Genomic DNA, 20149 nt, shown 5'->3' on the forward strand with positions numbered 1-20149 from the left:
CGTCGGCACGCCCCGCGGTAAGAAATCTCCACCCGACTTAAGTTTCCGATTTTCAAATTCACCGCGTGGATGGGTAGATGGATGGATATGTAGTGGAGGGAGAGGGAGAGAACCAGTGGCGAAGCGCGGAGAGAAAATAGCATTGCCTACGAGCAACGATATTGGTTTGGGAAATTTCTCATACTACCCTTGAGCGTACCTCAAAGTTTTTCATATTGACGAAGCCGAGCGGAGCAAGCAGGAGCAAGCAAAGCAAAACAACAAACAACAAGATGGCCGGGCGAAGAAGACGCGAAGACCGCCCGCGAAGACTAACGGACGCAAGCGAAATGTGTTCCGTTGTTTACTTTTACTTTCACCCGTCATCCGAGGACACCCGTCGCTCCTATGCTGTTTTAAATTATCGTGTATGTGTCTGCCGTGGCATGTGCTGTGAACTCTTTCTCAAAGAGGTAAGTAATTTGAGTTGTGCTTCGCGTGTAGGCGCGCTTCTTTAGCTACTCTTACACTAACAATGTCTGGGAAAACGATTAATTAGCTACACTGGACGGTAGAGTATTTGAATGTGATTTTCCAGCTACATTGTACAGAGTTAATCATCCCGCTTTGCTCAGAAAATTCCGTCTGGCAAGTTTAAATGACGAAGCCTGACGCGAAGCCGCGCGAACCCTAACCTCACTTTCTTTTCTTTTGCGACCCGAAACCATCGAACCGAAGACCGGCCCAATAATAAAGCCTGGCCAACCCCTGACCTCACTTTCTCTAAGATCCTAAACCGGCTCGAACTGTAGATCAGCTAATCCGAGTGAACGAATGCACAGCTTACCGTGTTACCTTCAAATTTTGTTCACGGGGCACCGGCGCTCAGCGAGACTGGTCTGCGCATACGCTCTTTTGCATCATCACACATTTTCGTTTCTTTTCGTACATTATTTTTTCCTTTCACAGCTCATTGCCAACGAGCCGCTGCCCGAGTCGCGGGCCAACTTCGACTTCTCTGGTGCCTCAAACGCCCGACGAGCGGCGGGTAGGCAGCCCAGCGCACGCGGATGCACGACGGAGCGTCACGGCGGAGATGTGGCCGTGGCCCACCATCAAGGAGCCGAGGGCCGACGGCGTGATGACAGGCGACGGCAGGTGACAGGAGGCCCGCGGGACGGCAGAATAATCCCGAGAGTGGGGCTCGAACTCGCGACCTTGGGGGCCACGAGGCGGCGCCGGCTGCGCGCGGAGGCCGCGTCGGGCCTCGTCGACGGCCACCTTGTCGGCGACGTGACGCGCACCGCGACGACAGCCGCGCCGCAGCGCCACTTAGTCGGCGCGCACAATTCGAGCGCAATTCGAGCACGCGCCAGTTATGCCCTTCCCTGATTGCGTCACCTGCGTTTTGGGGGGCGGGGGGAGGGGGCGGCGGCGGACTAGTCGGCACCTCGATGCGTGCCGCACCGTGCGCCACCTGCCGTGAATGCCAAGCAGCTTGTGCATCCTGGGGGTTGGCGGAGGGGCAGGGGGAGGGCAAGGGGGCGCCCCAGCGGGAAGGGTTTAACAAGCAGGCAGCACCACGGCGGCATCGGTAAACCGTGCCGCAAGCACTCCTCTTTCCCCTTTTGTCTTTTTCGGGTCCTCTCCCTGGCCCTCGTGGCCCTTCTGCACCTTCTGCCTCCAAGGACACCGCGCGAAATCAACTTCCCCCCACGGCTTTTCTCGTGCGTTTTTGTTAGCTTCTTCAATCGAACGCTGCCTGTTTGATTCGGTTGTGTGCCTAGGCCATTTTAGGGTCTAAGAAATTTCGAGTCAAGTCTGAACGCAGTCCCAAATTTATAGCAGTAACTGGTCACGGTAACAAAAAAATATTTAAACTGTTATGTTAATTGACAAACACAAAAATTTTGCCTTTTTTTTCTCTTGCGTGTCATAGGTTACAGTGAGGGCTAAACAGTTCTCTAAAATCTGTTACTCGGTTGCAGGTTCGCCTTGTCCCCCTGTCGTGGCGCCTTTAGCAGTGCTGGCACCATCGCGACCGAGGGCCGAGGCTGGCCGGAGCAGAGAGGCGAAGACCCCCCTCACCTCACTTCTCCCGGCCCTCGGCCCGGCCCCACGCTCTGCAGCGTCAAGCGGCGGACGATATTTCTTCTTTAATGCGCCGCTGATGCCAACACTCACCCACCTCTCGCTCCAGGCTCCGGGCTCCAGGTAAGGGGAAGCGGGGCGGTCGCGACAACGGACTTGGGGGGCAGCGTGGGGCTGGGCCACGCTGGGCCAGGCTGGGCCACGCTGGGCCACGCTGGGCCACGCTGGGCCACGCTGGGCCACGCTGGGGGCGGGACTTGGGTAACAAGGAAACTTAAAGAAGTGTTCAAGCGGAGAGGGAGGGGTGGGGTCGGGGATGCCCCGAGTGCAATAAGCCCCACGCTGTCGCTATGCAACGACAAGGGATTTTCTGCGCAAGTTCTGCGGCAGCGCGTTGTGGTTCGGCGCGCTCTGTGGCCCCGCCTGGCCCTGCTTGGTCCTGCTTGGCGTGGCCTGGCGGGGCTTGCCGCCGTGCCGGGACACCAGAGGAGCAGCAGGACGAAACGAATAAAAACAGCTGAAAAAATACCCCCACCCCATTTTTTTTAGCGGGCGTTGCGTGAGGCCGCCGGTTCAATCCGCCGTGTTCGCTTGAAGGGACGGGCCTCCTCGACACGTGTATCGTGGCCTCGATGGCGTCGGCGGCCGCCGCGCTCCCATCCCAACCACGCCCGGCGCCGCCATGGCCGCGCCTTGACCCGGCATTTCCCAGGGGGCGCCATCTCTCTTGGTACCTCCAGTGTGCCTACCGTCCACCAACCCGTCTGGCCGCCCAGCCTCCCCTCCGCTTGTTGCGGGTGTGGCGGTGGGCTGCCGTTCCGTTGACCCTCCCAGGCGGCCCACCTGGGCTGCCTGGCTGGCCGGACGGGCGTGGCGAGTGGAACCACACATCAAAAGCCCCAAATGAGCCCCTCCTTTCGTCCTCCTTGATAAGCCCTTTATCCGCACACCCACCCCCCGGCTCCCGCCAGCCTCGCCCCGCGCGAAGCCTAGCCATGCGCGTCTACGGGGCAGCGCGGTTTTGTCAACGTTGTCGACGCGCAGGGAGCGGCAGCGGCATGCGGCAGTGCGCGGAGGGAAACTAATTGCGAGACAGACTCCTGTCCTTTCAGCGCGTCCCGTAGGCCGACAGTAATGCCCGTGGTCGCGTGGTCGCTCCGAGTGCGCGGCCCGGGCAGGCCCGGGTCTCGGGGCGGTCTCGGTCTCGGTGCGGTCGGGGAGCGCGTTTAACCGCGATTTGTCGCCCTCCACGGCCTGCCCTGTCACGTCGCGGTGGTGCAGGGCGCTCGGCTCGTGCCCTGTCGGCCCCGCCGGCCCCGCCGCCGCACGGCCCGGGAGTGGAGTACACTGTGTCGACCCCGCCGCGGATGTTTGTCGACGCGGAGGCCTCCGGCTCTCCGTTCATCGAATCCTCGCCAACCTTTTGATATTTCGCCAGGCACGTTGCCAGGAACATTCTGAGTCGTCTCACTTGGAATCCCAAATGCCCTGGTGCGGCCGCGGCCTCGGCCAAGCCCCAGCGCACACCTCCAGCTCCCCTTCGGCCTTCGGCCTTCGGCGCCGGTCCCAGGTGGTGTAGTTTACTTGGGGTTCGTACCGGTGTGCGTCTGGCCGCCATCACCGCGGGGCTCCGTGGGCATCGTGATGCTCGCCGGAATCAGGGAGGGGCGGGGATCCCGGTGGCGGGCGGGCGTCCTGGAGGAGATCACAAGCCGGGGCGGCGTGCCCTGGGCGTGCCCGGCGGGGGGAGAAGCAGGGGTGAATGCGTGCAGTGCCTCGCCTCTGCCCCGGCCTGGCCTCGCCTGGCCTCGCCCCATCCCGCACCACGCTCTGAGCCTCACCACGCGTGTTTTTATTTCGCCACCCGACACGTATGTGACCCTCACGGCGTCGTCATCGTCGGGGTGCTCTTCCGGGCGGCAATGACCATCCCCGGCCTGACCCCGTGACCCGCGCCGTGCCAGTGGCAGCCAGTGGCTTCGACGGCCTGCCAGAGGAACAGGGCCGGTGTGGGGATGCTGGAGGGTTGGCCGCTGGGTGGCCGATGGGCCGACGGGCGTGGTGTGGCTTGGCGACCCCCTTCCGCCCCCATGCACATCCGCCGTATATTTTAACTTCTCGCGCCGCCCGCTCCCCTCCCTCTCCCTCCCGCCCCGCGCTGCCGCGCCCCTCCCGTCCAAGTCCCCATCCCCGGGCCGCGGGCCACCAGGGCGCAGCGGCGCAGCCCTCGCAGAATGCTCATTTCAACGGTGTACAATTGGGGACGCTGAAGCCCCGTTCCGTTCTTCTTCTTCATCCCCCGGCGCCCCCTGCCGCACTTCCCCCTGCCCCCGACCACCGCCCTACTGAGGCGGCGCCGAGCGCGTCCGAGCCGAGCCGGCGTCGGGCGCACTCGGCTGTGTTCGGCGGCAGCCACCCCCACCGCTCCCCCACCGCCACCGCTGCCCCCACGGCTGCACCCACCCCCAAGGCGCGGCACGGCCTCCGCGGCCCGGCCTCCGGCCTCCCCGGCCCGGCCCGGCTCAGTCTGCTGGTGCACGGCCCTGAGCCCCAAAGCGTCGCGACGCCCTCGTACACGCCGCGAGACCCACAGCACCGGCGTCGTCTGCAACGCGGCGCGAGTTCGCGCGCAAACCGGCTGGTCCAGTGGACCTCCCCGTCGAACAGCGGCCCAGCGCGTCGCGAGTGCCGAGTGCAAGCGTTGGATACAGTGCAGTGAGACGCCCCGCCCGGCGGGCCCGCCCCGTGTGTGACGCGGTGGCGGCGGAGTGGTGTGATGGGCGGCTAAGCGGCCGTCGTGTGTGTGACCCAGTGTAGTGACCCGTGCCACAGACCCAGGAACCAGGATTGACTCCTCGCCGTCATGGTGCTGCAGGCCGACGGCGGCGGCGGGGGCGTGGCGTAGCGTGGCGGAGCGCAGAGGATGCACCATGCCGGCACGGCACGCCAGGCGGTACGCCAGGCTAGCGGCCTGCAGGGCCTGCACCGGCACGCCCATGCCTGACGGCCACGCGCGCTACGCGGCCCGTCTGCTGGCGGCCCTGGTGCTGCTGGCGGCGCTGGCCGACGGCGTGGTGCTGGCCCAAGCCGCCCAAGCCGCCCCCGGGGGCGCCCTGGCGTCCATGAGCCCCTCCAGCATGTCCGTCGTGGCCCTGGCCGCGGACCCAGCGGACCCCCCTAGCGGCCCCGAGGACACCGTCGCGGGATCGTCGGCCTCCTTCGTAAACTCAGGTGAGTAAAGAGCGAAGCGCGGCCTTCCCGGCCGGCGCGTTCCAGGTCGCTGTACAACGTTTTAAATGCGCTGAATAAGGTCGTGTCCCTTTTCCCTGAAAACGAAAGCAACTTAGTGCCAACTTGAAAAGAAAACTTTTATTTAGTTGGCGGGGTAACGAAAGTCAAACACTGGAAGCCGACGCGAGCTGCGTTCCTCTGCAACCGAAACGTGTTGACCTCCATCTTCCCCGTCGCTTTCCTGCCGCGTCCCGGTGCGCCGACCTTGCCGCCGACCTTGCCGCCGCCGCCATGCTGAGCATGCAGAGCGACTGGCGTTAGCGCGCCGCCCGCGGCCGCGGTTTGAGCTCCACGTTATTGTGATTGCTTCCTCCGCGCTCACATCAGACGGCGCGACGCCCCTCCCCGCGACGCCAAGCAGGCCTGCAGGCCTCGCCGCCAGCCTGCCCCGCGGCGCCGCAGTTAGCATTGCAATGTGGAGCAGGAACCCGACGCGGGGACGCGGAAGGCTTCCCTGCAAGTCCCTTTGACGTGATCAGCCCGCGGCGGCCCTGTCTGCGGACTGATTCCGAACAGTGCTTTGTCTCTCTGCCTCTGTCGCACTCGCGGGGCCGGCCCGCAGGGGTGCGAGGGAGAGAGAGAGAGAGAGAGAGAAAGCGACGAAGCACTGTTCGGCCCGGCGAGGCCCGGCGAGGCACAGCGCCACAGCGCGTCCCGGCCGTCCCGGCGTGGCGGCGGGGACCCTCTAAGTCCGCGTGTCCCATGCATATGCAAACGAAATCGAGTGGAAGGCTTACGGCAAGGGGGGCTGCGGTACATGCCGGCGGTGCGCGCGGCGTGCTTTGAGGAGCGGAGGATTGACTCGGTGCGCCCCTCGGAGGGGAGCAGGAGGTGGTTGTTGTCGCCGCCGATGCGATGCCCCCAGTGCAAATGAGGATCAGGGAACCGCCTCCCTGTCGAATGTGCCTCTGGCGGCCCCTGACAGTGTGGCCCACCTCCTCGCCGCGAAGGGCAGCGGAAGGGTAGCGGAAGGGAAGATGCTGGCTGTCGGAGGGAATCACTGCGAGAATGAAAAGGGCGCCTTGCCAAGCCAAACAGGCTCGCCTCCTCTCTGGCCGGCCCGGCCACGCTGACCCACTGCGCGTTGGCCAGGCCGTCCGTTTGTGATTTTGGGCCGGCCGTGCCCCGGGGGGTCCGCGGGGCGCGGGGCGGGGCGGGGCGAGGCGGGGTGGGGCTCCCCGCGGACGCCTTTGCCCTCGCTGGCGGCGACTCCCGCTGACTTGGTGACTCCAGTGCAGTGGGGCACTTTGGGGGGCGACTTCCCCGGGGAGGACGCTGGCGTGGTCCGTCGGGCGTGGCGCGGCCCGAGTGGAGCGCGCGCGGCAAGCTGACCTCCGTGGTACAGTATGGCGTTGTCGGCGAGTTCCGGTCGAACTGCCGCTAGCAAGCCCGTCCGGCAGCCCCGGGCCGGGCAGCATTCCGTCCAGGGCCCATCCCGGCCCTCGCCGTGATTGGATTACTCGCCAGCGTATGTCCCCCCCCCCTTCTCTCTCTCTCTAGTGACGGACAAGCAGGGAATCACGTCCAACATCCGCAACTGTCAATTAAATGCCAGAATATGGCGCGAGGGGCGGCAAAAGGGCCGCCGGGCCGAATGCAGGCTTGATGCCCATCCGCGCTCTCTCTCTTTCCCTCGCCCGTCATTCACTATTTTTCTTCTCTTTCTGGCCCATTATTTCTTTTTTCATGTTACGTGCGGCACGGGGTGGAGCTGAATTGAAAACCGTGGACCTGTCGCGGGACGCGAGCGCGCTGAGTGTGTCGCTGGAGCCGGGGCTGGGGCGCGCGCTGGCGCTGGAGCCCGGAGGGTAGGCAGGCGGAGGCACGGCGACGGCGGCAGTGCACTGCCTCGCGCTGCCTTGGGGCAGGACGAAGGACTGCGACGCCAGGCTTGCGCCGCTAGCGGGCCGCGGAGGTGTTTCGCCCAGCTTTGCTGCCGGAGTTGAATTGCTCCTCGGAGATCTCCGTGAGGCTGGCTGGCTGCCGCTGGCTGCTCGGCGGCTCGGCGCGCGGCGCACGGCATGCGGCTCATAGTAAGCAACAAGCGGACTGGATTTGCGAGCTTTGCCGCCAGTCAGTCAGCCAGTCAGGCTCTTTAGGCGGGAGGCGCCGTGGAAGCGAGCTCCGCGAAGTACGTCTCGGTCTACCCGAGCTGCCACACTGGATCTCCTACACAAACACGCAGTGCTTCTGTTATCATTAGCCGCCTGGAGTAAACGGTTTTCAAGGAAATACCTGGGAGGGGTAACCAACCACACTTACTTTGGGAGCGCTGCCCTAACAAAATTGTTAAAATATCGATAAATCCAATACTTTCGACACGTCGGCGGGCAGTTTGGCTGGAAAAGATAGTTCAAAGGCCGTTAGTTGTGGTGATAAAGAAAACATCGTGTATTTTTTGAAACGCATGTCTAAATTCATGTTTGGCGCCAAAAGTTGCTGGCAGGCCGCTGAGGGGCCTGGTTCCGCGCCGCTCGCCCCCCTCCCCGCGCTCTCCCCCCGTCCCGGACTGGTGCTCGCACGGACTGCTGACATCCTTGGTCTATTTTCGGGGCGCGCGTGACACGCTGATTTCCAATTATCAAACTCGGCGCTGGACCCAGAAGGGGGTGCCGGGGCGGGGTGGTTTGCGTGAGCGGGAGCGATAGGAAAAGAGGGAGAGAGCGAGAGAGAACGCTCTTCAGCGGAAATGAGTTGCGCGCGCATCCTCAAACTCTCTGCGTGCCCTTTGGGGTTTGGCAATCGGAGTGGGGGCATGGTACTGAACGACACATCAAAAAAAGAAAAGAAACAAAAATATAAAAATAAATGTGAAACATACTAGGGGTACTCCGAAGGTTCGTTTTGTTGAAAGCGCAAAAACAGGACACAGTGTGGAGTGTGGACATGCGTCACAGCCCGAGTCACAGTCTCCCTATGAACCCCAACGTAGCGAAAAAGAAATAAAAAGTTATCTAGGTTCACGAACCCGTGGCCATTTTGCAATGGCTCTTCACTCGGCGGGGCGGCACTGCCGGCACACGTGTAATGGCTGCATTGCCGCCTCATAGTATGCATCACCTGGAGCGGGGCTCGGCGCGTAATCGACTGGAACTCTTATGGCCTGGAAGACGTTTATGCGGGGCGCGGTGGCTGTCTGGCCTCACCTCGCCAAAAAGCTTGGTGGCGTGGCGGGGCGTGGTGGGGCGTGGCGGGGCGTGGCGGGGCGTGGCGGGGCGTGGCGTGGCGGGGCGTGGCGACTGCATCTGGAGGGGTGCGAAGGTTCGCAGCGGGCCTCCGTACCATGGCCACGGCGTGTGTGACCAAAATATTGACGCAGGCAGCAAGGCCAGGCGGCTCCTGCAGGCCGGCTGCCGGAGCAGTCCAGGACTCCCCCACCCCTTTCCTGCCACCTCCTCCCCACCCCGCCGAGCACGCCTGGCACGCCTCAACGCGTCGCGGAGGATCTTGAAGGCCGCCGGGGTGCGGAAGACGCCGTAGACGTGGCGCACCATAGCGCCCTGGGTAAAGGGAAGAAGGACGCAATTTCCTAGTGGCGTGTTCGCTCGGCCGCTCCGCGCCGCTCCGTCACTGGAAGTCTGAAAGGCTGGGAGGGAGGGCCAGAAAGCCAATTAGCTGAGTTGCGGGCAGTAGGTGTCTGCGGTGTCGCAGGTGATGGCCGGCGGGGTCGCTGGCCCAGGGCGCCCCAGGGCGCCCCAGGGGCCGAGGCCAGCCGAGGCCGCGTCTTAGAAGGGCCAAGGCCCTGGCCGAGCCATGCCCTGGAGGGCCTCGACCCCAGCGCAGCCCTTTGATTCGTAATAAAGAAGGCCGGCCTTAAATAATGTCGCTCGCTCTCTCCCTCTCTGTCTTTCGGGCCGCTATAAAACTCCGTACTGTCGGCCCAGGCCGCACCGACCAGACCGCTCGCGGACTGCCATAGCAGGCCGGGCCGGCGGGACACCGTCACCGTAGTATTTCATTTTCACCGGGCGTTCACGGTGAGCGGCGACAAACTGACGTTGCGTTGCCTCGGCGACGCTCTTATTGCCTGTTGCCTGGCCGTCCGTTCGGCCGAGACATCAAAGCGCGTTAAAGCGGCCCTGCCGGCCCTGCCTACACGCCGGACAAGTGGCCTCAAAGCGGGGATCACTCCCTCCCCCCTCTCAATACCCACACCTCGGCCGGCGTCACCCCTGGGGTGCGCTGTGTGTCGTCTGTCGTCCGGTGGCGCGTAACAGTGAGAGGCTCCGGGGACCGCCGGGGACGCGCGCGAAAAAGAACGAAAAGTAACGAAAAAAAGCCACTTGCATCAAATGACGCTCAGTGTCGCCCTTTTAGTGCGGAATGGCGGTGCCGGCGCTGCGAATCCCGGCCCGGCGCGGTGGCTCGCGCGGCCGTGTACGCAATTACACGATCCCTAATTTTAAACTCGGTGTTCAATGCGGGAAAGCGGCTAAGAAACAAATAACGTGCGGGAGAGAAATGACGTTTATACTGATGGTTTATTCTTAGCGCCTGGTGGTGTTTGCGTCTTGCCCGGGCGCGTCCCTCCCCTCTCCCTCCAACCCTTCGGGCCCTTTGGGCCGTCCGCCCCTTTACACGTGTTTTCCTCGGGTCCCTGCTCGGCCATCGCGTTATTGCTTTATTTTACGGCTCACTGAAGTTTACGCCGCGAAATGATTCGGCCGTTCGTCTCTCTCGCGGTGACAGGGCCCCGGGCCTGGCGAGGCGCGGCGAGGCGCGGGGACGCTGCGGGCACACCCCGTCCCCTCGCGTCGGCGTCCCCGGCCCTCGGTGGCGCGGTTTGCCTGGGCGAAGGGCGAGGCGCGAAGGGAGAGGCGTGTCCTTGATTGGCGCGGACCCGCCCTCCCCTTCAATGGAGCACGACAGACGCGTCGCCGCCCCGCCCCGACCTGCCCCACCTTGGTCGGTAAACGCCCAGTGTTGCCTACCTCGCCTGCCTGGCGGGGGTAGGCTGCGTGGCAGGTGGTGCCCCGGGCCTCTTCCATCGCCTCGTGGATGAGGGAGGCAGGGGCGTCGTCTGCTTGAGAAGGCGGCCACGACCGCCCATCGCCCAGAGCAGGTAGTTGGGGTGGGACACACTTTACACTCAGCGGGCCTGCCGGCAGCGCCCCGCCTGCGCACAAGGTGTCTGCCGCCGAAGTGTGCGTACCGCTTGGTCCGCGCTTTGCGTCCGACGATGTCAAGATTATCGATTCCCCCCGCGGGCCTTCGCGGAGCCTCAGTGGGGCGTGGCGTGGCGTGGCGGGCGTGTCGCGGGCACTAAGCATCGCCTTCGTTTATCGATACTCGGCTCAGGCCCCCATGGCACGGTCTCTATATGGACCCCAAGGGCCTGGAAGGGCCCCCCTCCCCCGCCCTCTGCATCGTTGTCAGCCCGGATGGTGTCAGTTTCGACCATCCTTAGCTCGCGGGCTTCCCGCCCCCTTTTCTCCCTCGCCGTGCTGATCGGTTCGTTCCTCTATTGAGCGACGCGAGCGCCGCACATCACGCTGGCGACTGGCACGGCTCGCTAAAAGGCGGCGCCGGTTTTTGGCTCGTTTAGTATGCCAGCAGGTGGCCGAATCGAATTGTCTCTCATGTGCCTCTTGCAGTTTATTCCGTTTGAATTCCGAGAGCGTATTCCTCGGAGGCACTGCTGCCCGCAGGGGATACGTCAGTCAGAGGGGAGGGGGTCGCTTTCAGCAGGGGGTGGCTCTGAGACGTGGGGGGTGGTGGTGGCATGACCGTCTTCGCCAGACGGGGAGCATCTTAGCGAGCGCCGGGTAGGGGGCGGGGGTTAAGACTAAAAGGGACCGGAGGGGAGGGGTGGGGGTGATACTGCCGATCGCTCGTCGGGCTGGAGGGTTTCATGGAGGCCCTCATGGAGGCCCTCATGGAGGAGGCCTGCATAGTCGACTCGTGTCCGAACGTCTGAGAGCCAGCCGCCTAATGGACCGAAAATCGGGCTGCCCTGTCCCCCCTTCCCTTCGCACGTCCAGCCCTAGCCAGACCCTCGCTCCGGCCCGGTCCCTGCCCCGGTCCCTGCCCTCCCTGCCCCGGTCCCTGCCCCGGTCCCTGCCCCGGTCCCTGCCCCGGTCCCTGCCCCGGTCCCTGCCCCGGTCCCTGCCCCGGTCCCTGCCCCGGTCCCAGACCTGCCTACATTGTTTGGCGAGCGCCGCGATCGAATCGGCCGCGGAGCAATGAAAATATTTTGGCGGGGCCTCCTCGCGATCCCCGCATTTTAATGTCGGCTCGGCTGGGCAGGTTGCCCCGAAAAGGGTCCCGGGCTGGTCCGGGGTGGGTGGCGGCGAGGCGGCGGCCCTTGTTTGCTCGGCCGGCCCCGCCATGCAGAACCCGAAGCGAAGCCGAAGCGAAGCGCGCACTACCTGCTCATTCGGGAGGAACGCCAAGGACACAGCGGAGCAGCACGCCATCACACGATTTGCCTCCAGCAGACTGATTCCGAGAGTCGCTTTCATTGCGCTGTCTCTCTCGCACTCACCGGGCTTGCCGTAAGTGCGAGAGAGACAGTGAGGAAAACGATTCTCAGTCTCCAGTTCGATGCCCCGCTGTGGCCGTGTTTGCTCAGCCAGGCCGCGGCCGCAGCGCACGGCCAGCCAGTGACCGCGAGGCGCCGCGAGGCCATTCGAAAATGAAAGTTTCTTTGGAGTTCTGGAACCGGCATCGCGAGCCGTGGACACTGTGAACCACTCGCCACCAGCAACGCCAGCAGCGCCAGCATCGCGGCACCGACTGGGGACAGGTCCATGGACTCGCCGCCTGCGCCAAAGCAGTCCGTCACGCCGGCCCGCTCCTAAACTTGGTTTCCACCCCTCGGTTTATGTGCACCGCGCCGCGCGACGCGGTGGCGACGACGGCGGCCTCGCAGCACCGCAGCCCTGGCGCCCTGGCGGAAGACGTTGCCGCCCAACTCGGAGCCGAGGGGATCATCCGGGCGCTGCTGCTGCACCTGGCTGCTGCTGCCCTGGTCCGCGTGCGTGCCTGCGTGCCCCCGCCGTCGTGGCCTCCTCCATCGAGCCCCCGCCTTCGTACCCCTCGCCACCGCGACCGCCGCGCCGCCGCGCCCCGGGCCTGCCTGAGCGGCGCCCAGCACGCCGAACTAGGTCCGAAGTCACCCCCTCCCCTCCCCGCCCCTCCGTCCCCGCACTGCCTTGCACCTACATCACTTGGGCCGGTACCGCTCCCCCTTCCCGCCTTTCGCGCTGGCCGGCCAAACTGCTCTGCCGGAAATGGAGAAATGGCGGCCAATCATGGGGGCTGATGGCTCTGGCCGCCGCGCCGCAGACTCCGGGCTGTCCTCCGCACGGACCGGACCCGACCGGACGGGTTCAGCTGGGTCCAGCTGCAGCGCTGGCCTATTCCACGCCAAGTGACTCTCACCGCCAGTGGTGCCACCGAGGGAGGAAAAAAATAACCTCGACGAACCAATTTTTGTGTAATGTGTAAGGCGTCCCTGGGCTTCTTTCGCGCTGGCAATGCCAACGCCGGGAGACAAGGGTTATTTCCCGTGTGCTGTGGTTTGTTTAGGCGGGGCACCGCCTGGCGGCCGGAGCGTCTGCTCCTCCAGCCTCCATTACTTTTACAATTTGCCGATCCTTGTTTACAGATCCTTACGTGCGCGGACGTCCGTGTGTCTGTGTGTGTGTGAGCGAGTCGTGGTGTGCGTGCGAGTGCGTCCGTGCGTGTGAGGGCGGGCTTGTGTGGTGGCGACTTTGCGTGATAGATGCCCTTGGAGCAACCAGTTCGCTCTGTGTTTTCGCTGCCGCTGCCTCCCCCTCCCCACCCCCCGTTCCCGTTTCCTCCGCCGAGGCCGTCGCCGCCGTGCCTCGCTGGGCGCCTGCCGTCGTAATATATTACTCGGAATCACAAATCCCGCCGAGTATGCATAATACCAATGGCGCGAAATATCTTTCCGCACTGATATCACTCTAGAGTTTCCGTCCAGCGAGGAGCGAAAATAATGTGACTTGGCGGGGGGAGGAGAACTCTCGCGGCGGATATGGCGTGGAAGACGCTTGTCCGGGGGGGCGTGGCGGGGCGGGGCGAGGCGGGGCGGGGCGGGGGCGCGGTGTCGGCACCTCTCCGCCGCGCCCCGGCCCCGCCCTCCCGATCAGGCGTGCCGCAAAACAAATCATCTTAATGCGAGCCGCTTCCGGTGGCAAGCCCAAGCCCACGCCGCGGTCCAGGAGGGCAGCGCGGCAGCGGGGCGACAGCCTGGGGGGGACCGTGGCTGCCAGCCTCGTCTGGCCGCGCGTGCTGGCTGGCTGACTGGCTGGCTGGCTGGGGCTGGGGCGCCGAAAACGACACGCTAATGTCGGTAGGCGTGCCTGATTCGCAATCACGCCGAGCAATGTGGGCGCAGATTATCCATCCCCCGCGGCCTGATGGCCTGATGGCTTGGCGGCGCCGCCTTCGTCTTCCTCCCTCCCCGCATGCTTCGCCTCCTCGCTGCACCGGTCGATGCGCCGATCGTCGCGGCCGCAATGGCTTTTAAAGCACCGCGACGATGACGCTAACGAGCCACTGTAAGTGTTTCAGTTCCATTACCGGCCGGGCTGGCGGGCCGGGGGCGGTTCGGGGGCGGTTCGGGGGCGGCAGCGGGACTCATTTCTCCGGCCTCGCCACGCGGATGGCGCCGCGCGCTTCGCATGCCCCGCCGCCCTCACATTCAATCGCCGCGGCACGGCGCTACCTGCCGCGCAACACTTGGCTGCGCTTTATTTTCCACTCCCCCCACCCTCCCGGCCATCGGCACGGCCCCGCCAAACAAGGCCCCCTCCCCCTCGTGGACGGCCGCCCGGCGCCCAAGCGGGCGCTAGTTGCAATTTACGAACGATTCCGCCCTCCTTCGGCGTGCCGGCCGTGCCGCGCTGTTCGGGAATGTGTCAGCGCCCCCCATAAAACAAGGCGGCGGGGGCGGCGTGTTATTTGGCCATCCGCCGCCCCGCTGCCCCGCTGCCTCGCTGCCTCGCTGCCTCGCTGCCTCTGCAAGGCAAGACGCCGCCCCTTCGGCTCGCCCTTCGGCACCTCATCGTGGCCGTGGCGCGCGGGATCTCGGAACTGCGCCTCGGCATCGGCTGCTCGTCCGACCGGCCTTGCCGTGGCCGAGCCATCCGCATGTCCAATTGAGAGCCATGCTGCCGCCGGGGGAGAGGCTGGCGTGGCTAGCGGCCTCGCCGGCGGCGGGGCGGGGCCCCGTACGGTTGGTTAAGTTAAGGACGGCGGCTCGGGCGGGGCGGGCTGGCCGGGCTGGCCGGGCTCGGAGGTCAAGTCAGCAGCTCCCCGGACCGGCCCCCCGCGCCTCGCCCCGCCCCGCGCCCTGCCCCCGGCTCGCAGCCCGCCTGCTGACATACTCTACAGCAGCGCGACCTTTGCCCCGGGCCGCCGTTCGATCCAGGACCCGATTGCCGCGGGTATCTACTGGGCTCTCTCTCCGTCGTCTTATCGCAACGCTCTCCGTCTCGCTCTCCGCCCGGCGCCGATTGAGTCGAGCTGGCCGAAGAAATGTTGATGGCGTGTACCGCGTCCGCAGCGGGGCTGCATTATTGATGCGGCGAGTGGCGAGCCTGCACCGCCTCGCCGCCGCGCGCGAAACGATTGGGAAGACTCAGGGTCACGGACTCGCCCCGCACTGCAGCGGGCTGGACTCTGGACGCCACCGCTGACGCGCTTTGTGCTGCAGTCCTCCACTCGAGCTTTGGAGGGCTCCGATGAGGTCCCCTCGGAACGAGAAATCTTTTGGTACCCTCGTGTCTTTGCTTCGAGTCGTCCTAGAGGAACCTAGAGCTCGAAATGTGTCAGGACTTGTTGTGCAAAGGCTTCCGAAGACTCGTTTCGTCGCTGCGTCTCTCTCACACTCGCAGAGCGTCCCGTTGGGTGGAAGAGAGAGGGACTGGCTCGTCGGACAGCCTGGCCCGCGGCCTTCCTCCGCGGCCGACTGCGCTGTTCCGGTTCCGTTTCAAATTTTGCCGCGACGAGGCTGGGGACGTCGCGACGTCGAGACGTCCGCGCTGGCGGGACGCGGCGGGACGCAGCTCGGCGGATGCAGCAAATTGCTTGTCAGGGAGTCAGCGGCAGCCCCGGCGCGCCGCACTGCCCTCGCCCAGGCCGGCCTCGCCCAGGCCGGCAGAAGTCTGTCGGGAAGCAGCGCAGCAGCGCGGGGAGGGAGGGCCTGGGAGGGCCGCGCACTCTTGCCAGCCACTCAGCTGTCATAACATTTCTAATAACGTAGTCTCCTGCAGCCCCCTCCACTGTCTTCGCGGGGCTGCCAATCTCACTTCACATTTCTGTCATCTATCAGCGAGTTGGGCTGGAGCCGGAAGTGCGGGATGGAGAATTAAGGGGCTCGAGATCGGATGGGGATACGGGCCGAACCGGCCCAACTTTACAAAGATGGAAATGAAGAGATTTATGTTTTGAGTACTACATAGCGTTCGGCCTGCTGTGCTCACCGGCCTCCCTCGCGGCCTCTCTGGCGCAAAGTTTTGGCAGCGCGCTGGGCGGGGCGGCGGGGGCGGCGGGGACCCAGTGGAAGCCGAGACAGATATTCAATAGGGTCTGCAGGGCGTTGCGGTGGTTCGGCTCGGCATGGCGGTGCCATGGCGGTGCCATGGCGGTGCAGTACGTCCCTGGCGGCCCGGCGGGGCACCTGTATATTGTTTTGGGAGGGTCGCAGCCTCGCAGCCACGCCCCGTCGGCCCGGGCCTGGCCCGCAAGAAGGGCGTGTGTTTGTGGCCCGTGCCGAGAGTTCCAGCGCCACGCCACGCCGCGCCAGGCAAAGGCCAAGAGAGGGGAAAAAGTTGTTTTTCGGGCGTTACAACGCAGGGCAGGGCAGGGCAGGGCAGGGCAGGGTAGGTGCGGTGCGACCCGGGCGGGCCCGACGCCTCGCGGCCTTGGTAGACTCCCCGTGCAGGTCTTTCGTTGGAGGATGAAGAAAACTTACTCTGTAATTACAGAAAAAAAAATCAGGCTTTTTAGACTATGAAACCTTCCATGAGACAGAGCATAGCTAAAAATGTCGCTCGGACTTTGATAAAAAAATTTAAAAAAAAGAAAAAGCAATAGACTACAATATGTACAAAATAAATTTCAAAAGTATGATGCGACTAGAATGATATATGCGTACCAGTCCAGATCTCGTTGTTCTTTTCACAATTCTGGTTGTACTTTTTACAGTCCTCCCCGCTATCCCCTTTTAAAATCAAAAAAATAAATCCTCGTTCTATTCTTATTGTACTATTGGCCCTTTTTCTCGCAGTGCATTTTGTTGTATTAATTTCCACCGCTCCGTGCGAATGCTGGTGTGGCTCGGTGCTGCCGGCGGTGTCCTCTCACCTGGTGTGGCGCCACCCAGTGGCGTGGTTTCGGCTCTCCACCTGGCGCCCCAACGGGGCCCTCGCCCGGGCCTCGCCTCGCCCCACCGGGGGCCCCGCCCAGGGCGGAAGAGAGGAGGCCTCGCCTGTCAGATACTCCGACACCGCGCTGCCGCTGGCTGCCGCGGGGCTTGGCAAGACCAGGCACGGCGAGCAGCGAGGCCTGGGCGGGACGGAAAACACTCGGTTCGGTACCGCACGTCGAGTGCCGACTCTCGCGAGAGCAAATAGCCCACACATTGCCAGGTAGGCGGGCTGACCGTTGGCAACCCTGTCGACGCTGGGAAGTTTTGCCTACCAACGCGGCAACCACTGGCCAGCCGGCCAGGCGTAGCGCCGTGCGTGGCAGGCCAACCGCACGCTCGGCTGCGCGGCGGGCCTGCCTACCCTGGGCCTCGCAGGCGCTTGGCGCTATTGCCATTGCTATTGCGATTGCTATTGCACGGCTGCCTTGGAGCGCACCGAGACGGCTCGGCTCAGCCAATGGCGTTATCCAGTCCCCGAGGCCCGGCCGGTCAGCGCTGGCTGCCGCGCTGCCGCTCCCTCGGTGCGCAATCAGGCACGGCTGAGCAAGCACACCAATCATCGCCTCCCTCGAGGTGATCCGATGTGCCACAATGGCCGGCCGCTCGGATACAATTGGGGCGAGACAATGCGGCATGCGGGCGGCGGCCGAGCCGGGCCGGGCAAGGCGGACACTGCCTCGTGCGTCAGTGGACGTCAGAGGCCGTCAGAGGCCGTCAGAGCGGCGGCCAGGGGATGCGACGCGCGTGGGCGGGACGGGCTACAAATCGCCAATAGCCGTGTCTTGACTCGGTGCAAGGCCGAGAGCATCCCATTTCTGGTGCGCTGTCATGTTCACATGACGGCCGGCTCGCCTTAACCATGATTTGTAGGAAAGGGTCGCCTCCCCGCCACGCCACGCCATCGAGGCCAGCGTTACGGAGCGAATCAAGCGCGCTGACAGAACCAAAGAAAAGGGTCAGTGTATCGGCAAGAGGATCAAGGCCCCCGAACTGGGTCCGTAGCTTGACTCTTGAGCCCCTTCGATGGGGCGTGGCGGGGCGTGGCGGGGCGCGGCGGGGCGGGGCAGGGCCGGGCTTATCACAGCTGACGAGGAAAGGACTTTCTGGCGCGTAAAGTAGTGAAGGAGCCTCTGATCGATGACAGCTGCAAAGTCAGACGGACGGGTCATTAGCAGGCACTCATTCTTTTTCTGTGTTGTCAAAGAAACAAAAGGGGAGGGAAAAAAAGGGGAGGGGACGTGAAAAATGGGACGGCGGCGGCGCGGTCTTTGGAAACGTTTTGTCAGAGTCGATTGAACGTTAATTTGGAGAGGGACAAATTAGGCCCTCGGCGGTGTCGGTTTCCCGTCGGCTGACATGCTTGCCTCGAAGGCACCTGTCAGAAACATTGGCTTAAGAAAAATCTCAACCCGCAGACAAGTAAATGAAACGTTGGTAAATTAGTAAACTTTTTTGAAATATGAGATAATGGAACAAATTTGGGTGTGTGGTCTTGGGGTATATCATCTTCTAAAAACGATCTCTCCGCGCACAACATACTCGTGCATCCGGCCTACCCCTACCCCCGGACCCAACGGGCCAACGATTCGCCAGGAAGCTTGCTCCTAAATGGCCTGATTATTTCTCGCAGACGCCGCCCCGCGCCGCGGAGGCCCCAAGGCCGCGACAAGGCACTGCTCTTCTGCCTGAAAGTTGAGGGATGAAGATGGCGGTGGGCCGGCCGGCCGACATCCCTAAGGGTTATTGCACTTCTTGCTGGAAACTTGAAAAGGCATCGCCAGGCGCGGAAGGCGTAGCCAAGGCGTAGCCAAGGCGTAGCACAACACACATTTCGCACGACGCTGTCTCGTTCTTTGCAGTTGTTTCTGCGGATGTCTTTCTGCAGTCTCGGAATACCCGGGTCGCGGCCGTTCCGCCACGGCCAAAGCGGCTCTGCAGACCGATTCCGAGAGGGAGTTTTCTCTCCGTCGCACTCTTAGTGCGTCCCGCGTGCGTGCGAGAGAGACAGAGCGACGCACAGTTCGGAATCAGCCTGCAGAGCGGGCCATATTGCGCGATGCGATGTCGCGTCCGGCGGCAAAGTTTAGCAGCCGTAACTCCACCTGGAGGGCCTGGAGCGGCAGCGTGAGCGCGGCGCCCTGCTTGCCCGAAAAAATGAAGGGCTCCCCGAGGGGGCCTCCGCAGATGACGATGCGGCGATGCGGCCGCAGTGGACGCCCGATAGCGGTGGCCGGGCGGTAACTCTAGCCGTCCCGTGTACTCGTGGCAACTCTACCCTTTGCGCCGTACGTTGCGCGGTATCATGTGGTGGCCATAAAGATACTTTGGATCAGCCGCCCCCCTTCTTTCTCTCTTCCTTGGCTCGCACTCTGCTGCCCGCACTCGCTGGCAGCGCGCTATTTCGCCGTCGGCGGCCGTCGGCCCGGACAAAGGAGCGAACGGCCCTCCTCGTAATCGGGCGCACTTGCCCCAAAATGGTTTGGGCCGACGACTGGGCCGTGCTGGGCCGGCCGGGGCTGGAGGAGGCAGCTTAATTTCTGTACTAAGCCGGCAACAAAAGCGAAGACGTTGTGTATTTACACAAAAAACAGGATTGGTTTTGTTTATTTTTTCTTCCGGGGTTAAATGTTACGCTAAAACCGTGCCTTTTAAAGATTAAAAACTCCTTTGATGAAAGGTATTTTTACTCCCTGGTCGTGTCTACGTGTTTTCATTGTCTCTGCCATCGGGTCCACGCGGATGCATGTACTTTCCCGGCCGTTTTCTGAACGGATGTCGTATTCGCCCTGTGCTACCTGACGCCGGATGCCAGAGGACTGTTTCGTCGCCCTTTCTCTCTCTGGCAACACAGCACGGGAAGCTCCATGAGTGCGACAGCGACGGAGCGACGAATGCCGCGGGTCTGCAATGAATCGCAGGACGCATAAAAGCGACCGCACTGCGCGCCCCTTGCTGAGGGAATAAATAAGGCGACCGAAAAAGAAGAAGTGTGGAAAGCTCGAGTCGGGTTTTATTTTGGGGGGATGGCAGCAGGGCCGGCCTGGTTGTGACGTTGGGATGGCCGGTGTCGAGGGGACGGCGTCCAAGGCCTTGTCCAAGGCCGCCGCGCGGCTTGACCGCTGCGTGCCGAGCCCAGAACGGCCCGGAACGGCCCGGAAGGGTGCGGCGCTGCTAGGAGGGACGACGGCGTGGCTCGGTGCGGGGCGGTCCGGGGCGGTCCGGGGCGGTCCGGGGCCGCAGCGAGCCAGACCGCAGCAATGGGGGCGGCGACGCGACGCTCGGGTCGCCAGCGCCCCGCCAGCGCCCCGCCAGCGCCCCGCCAGCGCCCCGCCAGCGCCCCGCCAGCGTCCCGCCAGGCCGTCATTCGCGAGGCCCCAAGGGCGCGTC

At 63.8% G+C, this 20149-nt stretch overlaps 1 protein-coding gene across 1 annotated transcript in view; it reads left to right on the forward strand.

The window, feature by feature from the left end:
• The first annotated feature begins 282 nt into the window (after positions 1 to 282).
• LOC117638936 (titin-like) overlaps positions 283 to 20149 on the forward strand; it is a 192928-nt gene continuing 173061 nt past the window's right edge. Inside the window, exons 1-5 of the mRNA XM_034374167.1 lie at positions 283 to 452; positions 949 to 1027; positions 1968 to 2193; positions 4946 to 5023; positions 5207 to 5301. Coding sequence (XP_034230058.1) covers positions 330 to 452; positions 949 to 1027; positions 1968 to 2193; positions 4946 to 5023; positions 5207 to 5301 — 601 coding nt within the window. The 5' untranslated portion in view covers positions 283 to 329. The remainder of the gene's footprint in view (positions 453 to 948; positions 1028 to 1967; positions 2194 to 4945; positions 5024 to 5206; positions 5302 to 20149) is intronic.

This window comes from Thrips palmi, unplaced genomic scaffold (genome assembly GCF_012932325.1).
Source record: "Thrips palmi isolate BJ-2018 unplaced genomic scaffold, TpBJ-2018v1 HiC_scaffold_10, whole genome shotgun sequence".
NCBI lineage: Eukaryota > Metazoa > Arthropoda > Insecta > Thysanoptera > Thripidae > Thrips > Thrips palmi.